The sequence below is a fragment of the Cotesia glomerata genome, linkage group LG10 (genome assembly GCF_020080835.1).
Source record: "Cotesia glomerata isolate CgM1 linkage group LG10, MPM_Cglom_v2.3, whole genome shotgun sequence".
Taxonomy (NCBI): Eukaryota; Metazoa; Arthropoda; class Insecta; order Hymenoptera; family Braconidae; genus Cotesia; species Cotesia glomerata.
Window position 1 is genome coordinate 6,521,414 of NC_058167.1, and position 18,674 is coordinate 6,540,087.

Genomic DNA, 18,674 nt, shown 5'->3' on the forward strand with positions numbered 1-18,674 from the left:
CACAGTATAGTCGCTCCATAAGAGGGTACTGTGGGATTAAGCAATTTTTTGTAAGCTCACGGGAGGACATCGGTCTACGTTTAGTCACTGGGTCGACTACTTTCGTGAGCCGAGTTAACGAGCCTTTGCATACGATTAGTCTCTTTGCGGGGTGACAAAGCGGTAGCGTGAATTTGAGGAGAGTAGTAATAAGTTGTAGCATTAAGTGAGTTAGTTGTAAGTGAGTGTGTGTACGTGCAAGCGCACGAGTTGTTAAATTCTTTTGTTAATAAATTTTGGTACCGTTGTTAAATAAAAATTTATTCATTTTCAGAACCACCTTCCCCCAACTCTCTCTTCCCTGTAGATTAATAGAATCAGCTCTGGTATCCGGTTCCAGGAACCGAGAAAATAATCCTGGTGGCGCCCTTGTTAATTTAGAATCATTTTGCTAGGTATTGTTTTATTTCTATTAAATTAATTAAGGGGCCAATGAGCGGAAGTAAAACACCCGTTACAAACTTTTTGCTGGAGAAACTGCCAACTGAGCAAGTAAGATATGAATCAATGGACAAAGTACTAGAGGATGGAGAAGCTGTCCACTATCCTGTTGAATTCTTACACACTCTCAATCCACCAGGGATACCACCTCATGTTCTTCAACTCAAGATTGGCACTCCAATAATGTTGCTCCGCAATTTAAATCCGCCAAAATTATGTAATGGTACCAGGCTTCAAGTCAAGGTCTTACACAAAAATGTCATTGAAGCCATGATTTTCACCGGAAAATATGAAGGAGAAACTGTATTCATTCCAAGGATTCCTCTGATCCCATCAGATTACCACTTCGAATTTAAACGTCTGCAATTTCCTGTCAAATTTTCTTATGCCATGACGATTAACAAGGCACAAGGGCAGAGTTTAAAGATGACTGGTATTGATTTAAGAAATAACTGTTTCTCTCATGGCCAACTATACGTGGCATGCTCAAGAGTAAGTTCACCTGACAGCTTGGTCATTCTTCAACCAATAGGAAAAACGAAAAATTTTGTATATAAAGAAGTTTTAAGTATTTAATTTTCTATTTTTGACTATATTAATGATTATTTCTTTAAATTAAATCGATAGAATCAGAAAATAAACAGTAATTCAAATAATAAATATTCAAATTTTAAAAAATTTTTGGATCTACCGCTAGAGTGGTTTTTAATTCAATTATTTTAAATATTTTATCTATATAATAATTTCTTTTTACTGTTACAAAAGAAATGTTTATCAAGCTTTCAATTTTGTTTAGTGTTAATTGATTGGATACATTTATAAATTTCAAAAGAATAGATATAATAAATAATATATTTTAATAATTTTCAGGTTTATTGTAAAGCTAAAACTATGAACAATGTGTTTTTTGGATTTTAATTTAGGTTTCTAATATACAAAATTAGTGATCAAAAAAATTTTAAAACTATGAAAATAATAACAGTATAAAAATAAGAACCAATGCTAAAATAGAAAATGCTAGCAATATGCTAAAAAGTTCATAGTTTTAAATTTATAACCAATGTTCATTTAGAATTAGTTAATAAAAAAGGTATAAGTTAAATTACTGTCTTTTTATTTAGCACGACAGAGTATTGATGCCTAGGTTTAAGTTGTTTCTATCCAATCTATATTTATATAGATTTGATATGTATAACAAATTCTAAACTTGATGGCATTGACACTCACGTCGATCCATGGTGTAGGCCTACTGGGGATCCCGCCATGTAAAATAATGGGAACGCATCGTACGACACAGTACCTCCATGGTGATGTGGAAAGCTGTGTTATTTATTATTTTAACTCATATAAATCGATAAGACCCTAAGTAGTTGAGGGTGTGTTAATTTCGTAAAATCCGTTTATGATAAATAATTAGGCAGCTAGATAACACAATTTAATATTTCTTTCACTTGGCATGTATTTTATGCCACGCGAAGCGGGCGGGTAACGGCTAGTTATTATATATAAGTATATATAATTATATACAATCATACATGATTATATACCGAATTGTATATGAGGTTATAAATAATCATATATAATTATATATGACTATATATGGAGCAATATACAACCATACATGATTATATATGGAATTGTATATGAGGTCATATGTAATCATATATAATTATATATGACTATATATGGAGCAATATACAGCCAAGCAAGATTATATATAGTTCCATATATAATTATATATGGAACTATATATAATCATACATGATTATATAAGGAATTGTATATGAGGTCATATATAATCATATACAGAGTGTCCCAGAAGTAACAGACGCCATTGTAGCATCTGATAAACAAAATAATTCTGAGACGAAAAGTCCTTAGCCATTTTTTAATCAGACGCATAGATAATTAATTATTAATTAAAATAACGTCCTTTTATGCGTTAGAGAGAGAGCGCTAGTGTCAAGTCAAGTGCGTTCCAACGAAGACGCTTGCAAGCGTGAATGTGTAAGTAAATATGTGTGACTACGTTAGCTATAGAAACTAGTTAGTCATACAGTTAGTTGTGTCTTTGTTTGGCACATACTTTACTGGACACTGGCACTCTCTCTCTAACAAATAAAGAGACGTTATTTTTAATTAATAATTAATTATCTATGCGGTTAATTGAAAAATGGCTAAGGACTTTTCGTCTCAGAATTATTTTTTTCATCAGATGCTACAATGGCGTCCGTGACTTTTGGGACACCCTGTATAATTATAAATGACTATATATGAAGCAATATACAGCCATCCAAGATTATATATAATCCCATATATAATTATACATAAGTATATATAATTATATATGCTTATATATAATTAACATAGATAAAAATTTTTTCTTGGAAAAAAAATTTTTTTTGGTAATCACAAAAAGTGTAAAATGATGTTTATAATTACGTTTAAATAATTCTGAAATACAAAATTTGTTACATTTCCTATGAGATGTTTTGGTCTGCTCTGCTACTACCTAATAGTAAAATCATTATTTATTTTATTATTTAAATAAGTGTTATATTATAATGAGATTCGGTCAAATAAATAAATTATGAATTATGACTATCCAAATATATTATAAAATCAATTTTCATATTATATTTTTGATAAACCCATATGATACATTATGTAGATCATAGAATCATTGTCATCTAAGACAGCAGCACAGCAGACATAAACTTCAAGACGCACGGAGATCATTAAAGTTAAGCAGCATTGAGCAGGGTTAATAGTTGGATGGGTGACCGCTGGTGTTATAGCCCTAGCGGTTTCGGTGCCACCGATAAAACTCTGTGGAAACTCGTCCGAAATTCAGCGTAACGACGGAGTATAGCCGGCGTATATGGGGAGTAAACTCGGAGTATTGTGTGCAGTTGTGACACATAAAGACGATAGGGGTTACTTGGTGTTTAGTTGGTATCGCAACGGAGTTTGGTTGGAGTTCCGCTGGTGTTCTTATAAAGTTTTCCCTGAACTTTATCAGTGTTTTTTCGGATTTTCTGTCGAGTTTAGTCGGCGTCTTCACCGAGTTTTTGTGGAGCTTTCTAGGAGTATTTTGCGAGTTTCATCGGAGTTTTCCGATGGATAATGAATGAAAAACTGAAAAAATAATTTGGACAGACCGGGATTCGAACCCGAACCATTTGGTTCCACGTCAAAGGCTCTACCGGTTAAGCTATCCCAGACATCGTCCATACCTTCTATTCAGTCACCTAATAAGACCCACCGAGTAATAAACACCACTGTCTATCTTACGGAAACCGATTAAAGTTTTGAATTGCTTCATGTATTAATAAAACTCTAATTTTAGTCATGATAATATTGTTTCAGTGTATTATCAACTGTAAACTTTTGAAAATTTTTTTTTTGATGTCACTTTTTTTGTAGATCGTATATTTTACTTATAACCTTTATAATATATTTACAAATAAATAAATAAATCAATGAAAGGTATACCGTAAGTGAAAAATGATGTATTTATAGTCATCTTTGTGAAATCAAAATTAATTTTCATGCTATAAAGTATTATTAATCGCGAGTGAACTCCACAATAACACTATTAAAACTCCGAAAAAACAGCAGCGAAACTCTTATAAAGCTCCGCAAAACATCGAAAAAAACTTGACAAAAACTCCATAGCAACTCCGAAAATACTCGACAAAAACTCGACGAAAATGCCAAAAAAACTCCACAGCAACTCCGAAAATATTCAACAAAAACGCTAGGAAAACTCCATAGCGACTCCGAAAAAACTCGTCAAAAACTCCAACGAGAGGGAGTTAACTCCATAATAACTCCGCGTAAACTCCGAGTTTACGCTGAGTCGTCGAAACCGCTAGGGAGCCGTAAAATTATAGCTAGATATTTTTTTTTGCATTTTAATTGATTACAGAGAATTGCGTAGGACCATATTAAATATATACTCTATCCATAAAATTAACCCAATAACTAATTAGATGTAACAAATATATAATTAAATATTGTTATATATAATTATATATGATTAGATATGATTATATTTGGTCATTTTTCATATATAATCATATATAACCAATTTATATATAAATATATATAAATATTTTTTCTCGGGAGTTGCAGGGATGGCCAACAGGGTCAACCGTTTTCCTAATTTTTTTTTTTAATTATACACTAGTCACAAAAATTAAGGGATATAAAAAAATTCCAAATTTTTGGGTGATTTTCAACGAGCTGTTACTCCGAGGAAAATGGTCGTACAGAAAAAATAAAAAAAATAAATGTAGCTCCAAGTGCCTAGTTTTCAGAAATGACAATGAAAATTTTTTGTCATGTCCAGGTCCACGAAGCCTACATAGAAGAAGGACGATCGTAGTGTTATGAAAACGTCCACGAAATTACAGAAAGATAGGATAACTTATACTGCCACCAGAGAGCGTGTCGGTGCGACGGGTCAGGTTTTTCAAATATATATTATAGCTGTATAATGTCAGTGAAAAATAAGACATAGTTAAATATAATAACAAAACGATTAAATGTAAATTAATAACAACTAATAATGGTTTTAATCAGTAAAATTATAATTTTTAAAAATTTGGAACGATTTAGAGATAAATCGGTGCTTTTATAAAAAAATATCAAATAAATGAAATGAAAGGATCTTTTTTAGTAAGAAAATGAGTTAATTGATGTCCTGAAATGTCTAAAAAAAAAAAAATTATAATGATAACAAATAAAGAAATCGATGTTAAAAAATTTTTTGATCGACTGTAAGTTAATGAATCAATTAATTAATAAGAAATAAGATAATATTTAATTTAATTGCAAATTTATGCCATTTAAAATGTATAAATTTTATTAAATAGAAGTAATACTGATAAATTTTTTATGAATATTAATAAAATTATAACATATTTATCATCTACGCCAACTTTGCAGTTTTGCGGTGTTTTCTAGTCAGAATTTTTCGTTGATTCAAATTTTTATTGAATAATTTAGCCAGAAAGTGACCTCGCATGACTATAAAGTAATTAATGACTTTCACCATTAATTGCTTAGTATGTTTGGCGCACCCAACAGTAGGAAGCGACTGTCGTAATGATATCTTAACCAAAATCTGATGCATTGTATTACACTTAATAGTTTTCGTTCCTACAACAGATAGAACGTCTTCTTCAAGGCTTTGAATAAGGAGAAATAAATTTTCACTTGGGTAAATTAACGCACCGTCACTCATCAGTTCAATAAATTTATCTCGACCACTTGTAGATATACTTGTTGACTGTAAAGTTTCTATGCAGGTAAAACACTTAGAATATCGACTCGTTTTCCTCACCATGTAGCCAGCAATATACGCGATAATTTCGTCACTAGATTTAACGACATCATAGTCATGGTCATGATAAGAGTCTTGAAAAGAAGAAATATTTAACTTCTCTTGATTATCATTATCATCACTAGAATCACTATCATCCACTAAGCTTTCAAATGGTTTCCTATTGCATGGTTGCTGAACTTGATGCACTTCTTCGTCTTCTTCGTCACTAGTATTGACACGACTAACAGAAGGTACATTGCCAACATTTGTTCGCCCGTCTGATATGTTGCTATGGTTAATAGTATCACCTTCGTCGCCATGCTGTGTACTGAAATTGCGACCGTCTCCAAAGTCGCAAAAATCAATCCCTCCGTCAGATATACCACCGTCTTTATCAATGCCATCATCAAGTCGTTCATTAGGTTTAGGTATTTTCTCGTTGATACCATTTTCAACTATGGCATCAAGTTTTTTTAACCATTCATTCTTCGGTGCAGAAGCCAAAGCCAAAGAATCTTTTGTTTGCATTAACGACTGCAATAATTCACCAGCTGTAACATTGGAACCCTTTGGAGGAGTTGCAAGAGAATAGGAACACAACAATCGATATACTTGAGCAAATAGCATGACGTCGGAATGATCGTTACATCCACAGGCACTTCTCATAATTCCAAAGAACTTCTGTAAATGAACGTTTTATAATTAGATTTAGATGTGTCTACTCTCAGGTAAGCACGCACGGTAATTTCATACTTCTGTCCTATACTTCACTATGGTCTAGTGCAGTATAGTATAGGATAACAGCATGAAGTTACGGTGCGCACTTACATGAGAGTAGGCACGGCCTTTACAATTAATTGATATTATATATTTAAGTAATTTGTATTACTTCTACTGAAAGAAAACAAAAAAAAAACCTAGGATCGAAGGGAGAAAGAAAATCAAACATCAAGTAAAGTATATTTACCTCTAAAGCATCTTGAGTGAGACGTATTGTCATAAGATAATCGTAGTTACATTCGTTATGTAAAAAATCAATAAGTTCTAAGGTCGCCCCAAGAGAGATCTTTAATCCAGTCAGAGTGCTTGGGGTGATTGCAAAAAAAAATTTTCCAGGTAGTTGATCCTCGTCTAAGCTTTCCCGCAAGTCTTTGTACCTTTTCTTTTCTTCTATTGCATGTTCTTCCCATTCTCGGAGATACTTAATAAAGTCAGTGATAGCCTACCACAAAAACGTAAAAAAAAACTTAACACATTTATAGTTATTCAATATACAAACAAAATGTTTTCATGATATGCAAGTAAAGTTTGTAATAACACAATGAACCACAAGTATCTCAATAGAAAATAGCAATCAACGAAATGAATTAATTTTGGCATGCGATCCTGTTAACATGATAGTCATAAAAGAAAATATTGAAATGAAAATACAATGTGTGATTGAGGGGTAACAAAATGCATGTTAAATGTTTACTTTAGTTAATGAAATAATCAGAGAACTTAGTATTCACGTCTTTCAGTTATGAAATAATTTACTTACACTTATCACAATTATCGACGAAAGATTTATAATAGATAGATATAAAATACCTTTCTCATTTCACATGAAGGATCAGCGCGTAAAGCATTCATCGGAGTTCTTGAAGTCATAGCAGTAATAAGTCGATCAACCCTCTCCATAAATGCAATTGTAGATTCACATCCTCTAAGCTCGGGGCAATTGTCCGCATACATCTCCATTGTCACTCTCAATCGCTTTGAAAACAACTAAAATGAAAATAATTATCATAAAAGAAAATACAAAAAAATTATAATTTAATTTACCTTCATAGCCAAAAGAACGTTCATTTTTTGATACTGCTCCGGTTTTATGTGACCAGGTGTTAATTTATATGTTACGGATAAATTTGCTTTAAAGCTATTCTCGTAAGTTAACAGTGCCTCCCAATATTTACGGTAAACAAAACCATCTGGTGTCTGTGAATTGAAGTAATATATAGAATCTACATCTGAAAATTTATATCGAAATATTACCCAAAAGAACGGTGTTTCCATGATTTTATTTCTCAGGTTTTTTAGTAAGTGGGAAAAGTCCGAGAGGAACCATAAACGCCGACTCGGATCATGTGGATGCTGACAACTAAATTTGTAGTCTTCAATACCAAATAACTTCCATGCGCTTCGATTCCATTGAGCTCCATCACAAGTAACTGCATCAACTTTAAAACCAGCATTTTCCAGCAGTAATACACATTCAATTATCAACTTATGGAGAATTTCGCTGATAGTCGCACTTCGGCTGAGAAAGCAGCCTATCACTTGCACCCAATCACCTTGAAAAGGTTGAAACATGAATACTAGTGCGTGGTCAGCTCGAGTGTTGAGATCCTTTTCCGGTGTATAAGAACCCAAATCAACAAAACCATCGAGCTGCATAGTTCGTTGATTTAAGTTTGTAGCTTCACTTAATGCTACTTCATCAAGCAAAAGTGTGCCTAATAAATAAAGAAAATTATTTTTTATTAGTACATGTCTAATGAGAATTGTTGTTTTAAGCGTTATTAAAGCTTGTACAAAGTTTGAAAAGGATAGATAGAATAGGTTTTAAAGCAAGGAAGAGCGAAAGCTATTTACAGCACAATAGAATGATTTAAGAGTAAATGTAGCAATAGCGATCAGAAATTAATTTTGAGTCAGTTGATAATGTTTGTAAGATTATTCAATTATTAATTGCGAGAATGTCAATATTTTATTGTCATGTGTTTAGTTGTAAGCTTAAAAGTACCTTATTTACCATTGTTAGTTCTACTATCTGCTGCAACACGCAAGAAATAAGTAAAATTTAAAATACCCCTCTTCTCGTTTACTTCCATTCGAGAACCTTTTAATTTAAGAGTTTCAAAAAGAGCTTCAGAAAAACCAAACGCGCTGTCTAGTTTTTGAATGTATTTTTGAAGTGTATCTTTACAAGGAAGGGGTAAAATTTGTCTAGATCGGAGTCTATCATAAACAGAGGAACTCTTTATTCTAATTAAGAGGCACTCATATACCCACTCAATTGTATATCTCCGTTGTTTAGAGTTTTTAGCTTTTGCAGCTGCAAAACAAGCTTTAACCGTTTCTTGTTAAATAGGAGGCAAGTTTAAAATTTCTTGGTTGATTAGTGTTTCAGAAGCATGAGCACACCTTTGTCTTTCTTCTTCAACGGTTAGTTTTAAAGTTTCATTCTAAAGTTATTAAGAATTTTACGAAGGTTATGAATAAAATAACTTTCTTTTTACTTTACTAACAATCATGTAGAGAACGAATTACGTACCTTATTAGTTAAGCGAATATTTTTCTTTTTTACTGAGTTTAGCTTAAGTTTTAGTTTTTTATTTTTCGCATCAATATCCAATTTTGGTCTATACAATTGATTACCTATTTTTTTTCTCACTTGTCGACATGAGTCACATCGATATATTGCTGCCTGTTTCTTATATAGTTTTTTCGGCTCTAACAATACCGTACATGCTACTGAAGATCTACGATAAAATAAGTATTGTAACTCAATTAAAATGTATTACAAGGGAAAAAGTTCTTAGTACGAAAAAAAAATAGCTATAAATACTTTTTACTATCACATCCACTTCCACTACACATTTGAGAAGCTTCCAAAAACTCTAACAATTTCCAAAAATCACACATATTTGAGGTAACATAATCAATTTTTTTTGTTTGGTTGATTTTTACATTTGTGACCTATAAAAATATACAATTAATAAACTTCTGTATAAATTTAAGAAAAATATTCAAAAATGCTTACTGTTATATTCAAGGCTTTATCAATTTTCACACGGAACTTTAGGTCATAACATTTATAATCCAAATGGCAAAGAATAACTGCTGGTGGATTCAAATAATCATCAACCCAGCTCCATTTTTTAGGTAACTTTTGCGTCTCTAAATTTTTCATTAAATCGTATATCGAAAAGTTTGTGCATGATTCTGATAACTCGGAATTTCTACACTCGGCCTAAGTAAATATAACAATATTAGAAACAACAAAAAAAGGTTCTGCATTTAATCAAATTCACAGACATTTTTAATTACAATGGCAATGGAAATGTTATCGAATACTATCAATGTTTATGAGAAACAAATGGAATAATTTATGTAAAGTCTTCACTCAAAAAATTTTATAATATTATTATCCATTTCGTTTGAAAGTTATAATTATTATCAAAGCTTTTGTAGATACGGTATCAAATTCATATTACATAAATTTATAAGTAGGTAAAACTTTGGAAATATTTCCCTTCATATTATCGCGTCTTCCAAATCGATTGCCACCATATAATCTTATTTAAACTTTTAGACATACTTCTCCAATAACATTTGGTTCAATAGTACGATTTTCGCTTAGTAAATGAATTAATTCCTATAAAGAAATTTAGTTAATTATTAAAGTTTTTTAAATCGCAGATTTTTATTGTGTTCAAAAAATAAACCTGATTAACGACAACAACTTCATCATTTGTTACTGCCACACTCTCACATTTATTACTTGAAGTACTTTCCTTTAAAAAAACCAGTAAAATATAAATGAAAACGATAAAGTTATACCCAACAATAATTTCAATACATCTAACTGCTTTGGATCAAATAATCGTAAAATTCTCTCACATTTCTAGGCATTTTCAGTAACTAGAGATATTAATTGGAGATTCTATCACCTGGTCAGAATATTTTTATCCTCTGAATATTGACCGAATAGCATCACGCTTAAGAATAATTTTTTTTCCTTTCAGGAAACAAATTTGGTTTCTGACCTGGTATACTTATTACATCAAGTTTCTGATATTGTAATCTTCCTCAAAACATGTTTCATCATCACATATGAAATTGATTACATTTTGAATCGGACGCTAAATCTTGTCCCAATATTTGGCTCCATTGTCTTATTACTTCAGGATTCTACAAACAAATTATGTTAATTTTTGAATTGATTTAAGATATGTGTGGTTTCATAAAAAAATAATTTGATAATAGTAAATAATATTAACATGATAAATGCAAATGGAAATGATAGACAATTGACTATTTTGATCTCTAAACTCTCTTAAATGAAAAATGCAATAATAAATACAATTTTACGTTTTTTAAGAAACTTCTTTTTTCCCATTAATACATACCCTTGCAACCTTCAACTCATTCTGGAAACACTCTGAATTCAGAGTCAGAGTAGAAACAGACTGAATTCAGAGTATTTTCAGAGTGGTTATGTAACCTTTTTTTAGAGTAAAATCAGAGTGGTTTCAGACTTGATTCAGAGTAGATCAGAGTGAATTCAGAATGAATCCAGAGTGAATTCAGAATGAATCCAGAGTGAATTCAGAATGAATCCAGAGTGAATTTAGAATGAAATTAGAGCGTTTGTCGAATGAAACTATTAAATAATCAGAATAAGCACGAAAATTCTTTAGAGTGAATCAAAAGTATCCTCAAAATAGAACTAGAGTTTTTTCGAAGTGAACCCACAATACTTTTGATTGAGTCTTACACAGATTCATAACATATCTTTTAGAGTGTAATTTGTGTGGATGTAAACCAAGTCCTCGGTGAATACGTAATTTTTCTGAAATAGAAATTTAGGTAATATGATAGTATTTTCTGTATAAAAATTTAGTATCACAATGTTTGTTCGCGATGAACTACTTAACTACAAAATCGATAGATAGATATTATCTCAATTTTTAGATTATTTGTATCTTTTTGTTTTAAATTATTTGTTCGTTATAGGTTAACGAGTAATAATTATCTATAAGTTCTATAATTTTCTAACAGATAGAACACAGTTTTTCGATATCCTGGTTAGACGAGGTTTCTACAGATAAAGCTAAATCAAAACTCCAATCGTTTTATTTATACTCCTAATTATGTATTAAAAACATACATGCATACATACATATTTACAAATGATGTTATCAAATCTATGAATCAATCAGTAATTATAAAAAAAAAAAAATTGTATCTAATCCCGAAGAGCAAATGAAAATCTCCATCAATATGTTGGAATGACTGGTTTTGAAAAATGTCATACTAAGGGGTTTTTTTTTTCTAATAATTTCGAGATTTTTCAATCAGTCGATTTTGTACTGCCAACAATACTTTTCGATCTTTAAGATAATGTTTAAAATTACCCAAAAAAATGCAATTTAGAAAGTGAAAAATTGGAACCACAAATTTTTAAAACCGCATTTATACCGAGACATAATATTTCAAGAGCTCAAATTAAGTAGGGAATTGCAGGACCCTCCGTTGTATGAGATGGTTATCTCATTGAAAAAGTGAATACTTTTTATTTTTTAAATAAATATACGAAATTTTACCGTTAATTTTCCAAAGAACCATAAATTCTACTTCGAATTTATGACAAGAGTAGAGAAAATATTTTTTCTTTTCATACAATTGTTAAAATAGAGCAAAAATAATATTTAAGCGTTCACTAGTCTCATTTTAGAATAAGCCGAAATTTCGTCTAGATTCACTGTAACAATATTTTGGATTCACGCTGGTGTAACTCCGAAAAAACTATGCATCTATCCATAAAATATCATAAATTTATTCTGAATCGATTTATAATTTACTCTGACTTCACTCTGAAAACAATTCGGAGTAACCTGCCTAAATTTTATGGTTTCACTAAAAAAACTATGAAAATACTATGAATTCGTTCTGATTTAACTTCAAAAATATTCTGAAAAAAGGAAACAATTTAACTCTGAAATTACTCAAGAATCATCGAGGTTACAGAATAATTTCTAAATAATTCCAGAGTGTTTTCAGAATGATTGTAAAACCGCAAGGGCAGATGTTTCAATGTTCTATCTCTTCGAAATACTGTATAATCTTTCAAACTAAAAATTGAATTATCATGAGATGGTTTAAGCCAAGTTTCTGTTAAAGTTATGATATGAGGTTTTATTTCCGCAACTAAATTTATTAATTGTGCAATATGACCATTTACACTATTTATATTTAAATATAAATAGATATGATTGTATTTGATTTTCGGAAATTAAAAAAAATTTTATTGTAAATTTGAAAATTAAAAAAAAAATTTTGGAACGTATTTAGTGTGCGTGGTTGCAAAATATTCTACTTTTAATGAAATTTGTAAAATCTTTTTACTAGGACTTTAAAAAAATTGAAATACACAATGACGCACACCAAGTACGTTCTAAAATTTTTTTTTTAATTTTCAAATTTACAATAAAATTTTTTTTAATTTCCGAAAATCAAATACAATCATATCGGTTACTTGGATTTTTTTATTTTTTTATTTTATATCTTTTTGTAAAGAAAAAGAAATTTTTTATCTTGATAGTCTTATGAACGTGGACTTGGCGCGATTTTTTACAGTGAAACTGTTTTTGTTCAGATTTTAGTATTTTTGTAATTATAATAAAAATTTACAATTGGTACCAACTTAAATCTCGCGTTGGCTGCATTTTTTATAGCAAACTATCCCCTTGAAGCTACAGTTTATGTCAAAACAATTCCAGCGCACCCTGGCGGATGTAGATGCAAGCTGTGAAATGTATTTTTTTAACTGTAGTTTCCCATCTATTGGAAGATTACCATGAATTCTCGAATTATTTAGTCTGTGGCATGTCACTTTTTACATAGAAAAAAAGTCAGGATCGAAATTTTTGAGCTTGCTATAGTTTGTGCTGATAAAATTTAATAATTTCAAGTAGATTAATTGTTATAATTGAATATAATTAATTAATATCAGTAAAATAAAGCATGAATTACTGTTATAATATAAAATTTAGGAACAAGAAGTACCGTAGAATTAAATAAAATTTTGCAACCTCAAAATACCGTTCTGCTTACAGTAAACACAGTCGGTAGTCTCGCGCTTCGTTTACAACGAATTTGAACGGAACTTGGCGCCAGATTCTACCGAATCTGTGGAAAAATACCGTTCTGCTTACAGTAAACACAGTCGGTAGTCTCGCGCTTCGTTCACAACGAATTTGAACGGAACTTGGCGCCAGATTCTACCGAATCTGTGGATTAATAAATGCTCGTGATGATGATGGTTTTTCTTATTAGTACGGAATTTTTTGATATGCCGCGAATAAACTCAAAATTATAGCTGATAAATATGTGCACTTTATATTCTTGTTAATCGTAGGCAGTGCTCTGATATTTATTCAACAGTAAAAGACAATTCAGATACTTAAAGACTCAATATGGTGCCTTACAGAAGCTGCAGTAAGATATTGGGAATGTTATTGTCTCATTATGATATTATAGACAACTCTAAAGTTCCGTATAATGCGACATTTCCATTGAGAGATCATAAATCATCAGACATCATTTAAGCCGATTTAAAGATGAACAGCATTAATGGAAAAATTTTTGAAAGAAAAAAAAAAGATATACTATTGAATTGATTGCAATGGACTCGGATATTAGAAAGATATAGAAACAAAATTTCATCCAGAGAAAATTAAACAAGGAAGTTATCCTGTGCGGTCACGAAAGTATTTTCTTGTTTAATTTTACAGTAAAACGTTGTAATTATATAAAAATTGAAATTATTATTGAAGAATAAGAGCCTTAATGGACGCCTTATAAACGCCTAATAAACTTTAAATATATTTATATTAACAAAGATAAAAATTATTATTTCAAACAACTATTTAAACAAAGGATAGGCAGAGCTCGGATAAGAATTAATATTAAATATATATGTATAGTTGAATACCTTAAAAAGAACGACTATTAGAGGAAAACTATCTATATCCATTTATTTTTCACTATTAAAACATTCATTTACTAATTGCGATTCAAAATTTAAATTGATATGTCATATTATTCTAAATTCAAAGATTCATATGGAACAAATTTTTTATATTTAATTAATTTCTAATTACACTATTTTCCACTCGTGCTAATTCTATTTCAAAGATATTCCAAAATTAAAAACCAAAAAAAAATTTTAATACATTCAAGATCCTGCAAATATTTTTTTGCTGCATTGAATACCGTCAAGCAATTCAAAATCGAACGACGCATTTAAAAGTTATAGTCATTTGAGAATTTCGAAAAAATCGTTTTTTTAGGATAACTTTGAATTTCTTTGACCTCATCAATTCCAGACTCCAAAAACATTTTTCAGCCTTAAAAAACTTCGTCATATGTCGCCTAGAACTAAAAGTCAAACGACGTGTTCAAAAAAACTTAAAAATCAACCGCACTTGTAAAATTTTTGGGCGTTTGGAGCTCGAAAAAAGCGGAAAGTTTCAGGGATGGCCGACAAGGTCAATTGCTTTTCAGATTTTTTTTTTATTTTTTATTACAGATAATTTTTACTCTTCGGTAGAATTTTGTCTCATAATTTAAAAGAAAATAAAAAAAAGTCCGATCGAAATTCATCGAACTCGAAAAGGATCTATTTCAACCATGGTTGATTTTACATGGAATGACCTGTACATATTTTTATTATTTTATAGAATGTTTTTGATAAAATGATAGCAATCGTAAATAAATATTCGTTATGTTTTGTAAGATGAATACGATAATTATGTACTGCTTATTAAATATTTATCAAAAAATTTTCAAACATACAAGGAATATATTCCAATACTTAGATTCAACCAAATATTTCATTAAATCTAAATGTACATCATAATCAAAATTTCCCAACAAAAATTTTCAATTATAAAGTAATTATTAGTACTTCTCGGTAAATTTTTTCAGTCAATAAAGTAGGAAGTTAAAGACGCATTTTTTCGCTTATAATATTCCTTACTCTGAAGATAAATCTAAATATATTAATATAATTAAAATACTAAAGAATCCAACATAAACGGCTATGTAATATGATTATTACAAAACTTGGTCTACTTTTGCTGAAAACGAAGTTCTGTGATAATCATAATAACATTATTTGTAAAAGTATTCGGCCCGAAGTTAAGACTTCAGTGCTTAACATGTTCGCATAATACTCATTACTCTCAAAAATCTAAATATTCTGAGGAAGAATATATGGAGTAAAAAAAAAGTTGTTACTACACAGTAGAAAAAAAACATTAGATCATCTAGGTCTTGTGTGTATTTGTGTCGAAAGCGTAATGAATAGGATAAAGTAATCGTTTCGAGAGTTACAATGCATCATGATTCGCTCATACTCCATTTTTAGAGTTATTATGCTCGGTAACATAACAAAATAAATTGAAATAATAAAAGTATTTTGTAATAATTTAATTCTTCCGGGAAGAAATGTATAGAATTTAATTAAAGTTTTTATTATTACAAATAAAAAATAAAAATTACATTACTTGATAAAGCAAAAATGGTTTTATTTATAATTTATATATCTATAGTAGTCATAAAATATATTTGTTCAATAATTATAACGATTTAACATCACCAGTAATTATAGTATTTTCTTAAATCACTGGCATTTTACTAATTATACGTATAATTTACAAAAAATAATTATCTGGATAAATAATAATACATAAATAACCAATTATAAAATAATCGATTGTAAAAAAATTTATGTAGTTAGTGATATCATAAATTTTTGATTACCACAATATTGAGATAAATTTACAATTATTTATACATATTAAATAATTATATTGTATTATTTATACTTTTAAATATAATTAATAAACAAATTGCTTGTAATTATTGCATTAGCTCTAGATAAATTTCTAAAGACGTTCTATAATCAATGACCACAATAAGTTTAATTTGTGAGCCAAAGAAGAAAATTTAAGAACGTCGAGCACGTGATACCTCATTTGTTATACGCCTGTTGCGTATTTTTACGATTAACAAATTATTACATCTATCTGTTCCATATATTTGGACAGAAGATCATTTTTAACAGCCAATTTTATGCAGTAACGATGCCATTCGAAATACTCTCATCCAAGCAAATATTCCAGTTGATACAGTATTGTTAATTATTCGATTAGATGAACATCCATGTACTGAATTTTTACTTCGAGATGTCCTCGAAGGCGTCGCAATCATAGATGCAACCTCACTTTCTGATTTTCGTTCTTTTTGTTGTTGTTGCGGTGAGTACTTCATTCTAAAATAAAAAATCCGTGTTATTATTATCATTACTATTATTAAATTTTTTAGTTTATCATTAAAAACTCTTGTATTACACTTTTAATCATTAGATAAATAATATTTTATTGATTTTTGAAAAAAAAAAAAAATAAAAACATTATTACATACATAATATATATATATATATATATATATAAACTCTATGTAATAAAAATTTGCTCTAGATTTAAAGACCTTCACCCTTCTGCTTGATTACATAGTGTCGCAGTTATCCAGGAGCAGCTTATTCACTCTTACATTACATAGATAGAACTCCAGTATTCGAATATCACGAAAGTAGGACATGGCTCCTGTTGCTACCCGTTGAATTTTAAACTTTATAATTTATGTCATTATAACATAACATATTGTTTATTATCATCACTATCTATTTTTATATTGTAACAAACATAAAATATTAGAAGCTTATTCCAGAATTTATTACAACGCAAATTAATGTACATAAGTATTGTTATCATGGGTACTTAAATATTTGACTATAACATACTGTATTTGTTTCAATTAATAAAGTCGATAATTGAAAATCTAGGCCTGAATTTTCTTATCATTTTGTATGCACGATAATAGCTATACAATCACCAGCTGACGATTGATAATTTGTCTATATACAAGTATATATTTCTATTTTTTTTATCATCAAACGCAACGATTAATTGAGCAAAACATCTAGTTTAATAAATAAAAAAAAAAAAAAAAAAAAAAAAAAAAATTAAGTAAATAAAGCTTTTTATGGTAAAAGTTATTTCATGCCGATATTTTTTTTTTATTTTCAACTATAAATACTCGACATTGCTAAAGATAGTTCTTGCAATTTTGCTTTATTAACATTATTGAAACTCATGTAATGAAATTATATGAACTAAATATTAATTTCGTTGAATTTAAGGTTTATTTTTTATTTCGTAACAAGTGTAAAAATGTAATATATCAACAGAATTGATATAAAACAAAACTGCTGACCATGAATGAATATAAATAAAAGACTATGCATATACACTTCTGATACGTGGAATGTCAAAATCAAGAATAACAGCTATTAATAATAGAAGGGTGGCTTATGATTTTAATAAGGGGTAGTATTGCGTGGGATGTATGATCAAGTCATAAAAGTTGAAAGGTGTCCCTGTCTGTATGTCGCGCAAACGCCTTCTTCAGTCAGCTGATTCCCTAGACCTACTTTTTCAACTGATGATGTGATGATGTAGGATCCACACACCATCAAAATTATGTATACCAACACATTGTTACTTTCCCTGATAGCCAGCGCTTTCTCAGTAAGTGTTGACTTCCAGTAGTTACGGTTAATTTATACATCAAGTTGGCGGTAATTCTTCACTCAACAACAGTTGTAAGCAAATTGACGGAAATCTACGGCCGCAACTTGAATACAAGTTAACAATCAAACTTGTAGTTAAATTTCCTTTCAACTTTACTACAATTTAACGGAAATACTTGTACAGTAAGTTTTGACGTCTATTTGCAGAGTAAGTTATAGGTAACTAATAGGTAATCGCTCGCTTTGCCAACTCTTTCCGTCAAGTTTGCTTCAAATTGCGGACGTAGATTGACAGTAAGTTATATGTAAGGTGGCTATCAGGGTTAATACCTTAATAAATACCAGTATGAATGCACAAACACATGACACTCTTGGATATATCTAGTAAATACTAGCTAGCTCAATGCGTTACGTATTTAAACGATTGATGTTGAAACA

General features: G+C 29.9%; 2 protein-coding genes across 6 annotated transcripts; one reads left to right on the forward strand and one right to left on the reverse strand.

The window, feature by feature from the left end:
• The first annotated feature begins 471 nt into the window (after positions 1-471).
• LOC123273387 (ATP-dependent DNA helicase PIF6-like) lies at positions 472-1,398 on the forward strand. Its single transcript, XM_044740787.1, has 2 exons — positions 472-972; positions 1,351-1,398. Exons 1-2 carry the CDS (start codon positions 472-474, stop codon positions 1,396-1,398), a joined length of 549 nt encoding a protein of 182 aa, XP_044596722.1.
• Positions 1,399-5,332: 3,934 nt separating this feature from the next.
• Positions 5,333-10,430, reverse strand: LOC123272579. 5 transcript variants are annotated; one of them, XM_044739471.1, is made up of 11 exons: positions 10,303-10,430; positions 10,176-10,232; positions 9,618-9,827; positions 9,423-9,553; positions 9,129-9,336; positions 8,607-9,039; positions 7,847-8,307; positions 7,637-7,789; positions 7,403-7,579; positions 6,780-7,034; positions 5,333-6,493 (listed from the first exon to the last, which is right to left on the reverse strand). In XM_044739471.1, the coding sequence occupies exons 6-11, from the start codon at positions 8,683-8,685 to the stop codon at positions 5,417-5,419; spliced, it is 2,202 nt and encodes a 733-aa protein (XP_044595406.1). In that variant the 5' UTR covers positions 8,686-9,039; positions 9,129-9,336; positions 9,423-9,553; positions 9,618-9,827; positions 10,176-10,232; positions 10,303-10,430; the 3' UTR covers positions 5,333-5,416. The 5 variants fall into 5 exon arrangements, with proteins under 5 accessions (XP_044595406.1, XP_044595408.1, XP_044595407.1 ...); XM_044739473.1 differs by having other exon boundaries at positions 8,867-9,039; positions 10,303-10,429; XM_044739472.1 differs by having other exon boundaries at positions 8,664-9,039; positions 10,303-10,429.
• Between the last annotated feature and the right edge of the window lie 8,244 nt (positions 10,431-18,674).

Coding starts and splice junctions, on each gene's coding strand:
- LOC123273387 (XM_044740787.1), top strand. CDS start 472: ATGAGCGGAAGTAAAACACCCGTTACAAACTTTTTGCTGGAGAAACTG. Junction 973..1,350: donor TATACGTGGCATGCTCAAGA/GTAAGTTCACCT, acceptor AATAATTTTCAG/GTTTATTGTAAAGCTAAAAC.
- LOC123272579 (XM_044739471.1), bottom strand. CDS start 8,685: ATGGAAGTAAACGAGAAGAGGGGTATTTTAAATTTTACTTATTTCTTG. Junction 8,308..8,606: donor AGATAGTAGAACTAACAATG/GTAAATAAGGTA, acceptor TTTATTTATTAG/GCACACTTTTGCTTGATGAA. Junction 7,790..7,846: donor TGGAAACACCGTTCTTTTGG/GTAATATTTCGA, acceptor TTCAATTCACAG/ACACCAGATGGTTTTGTTTA.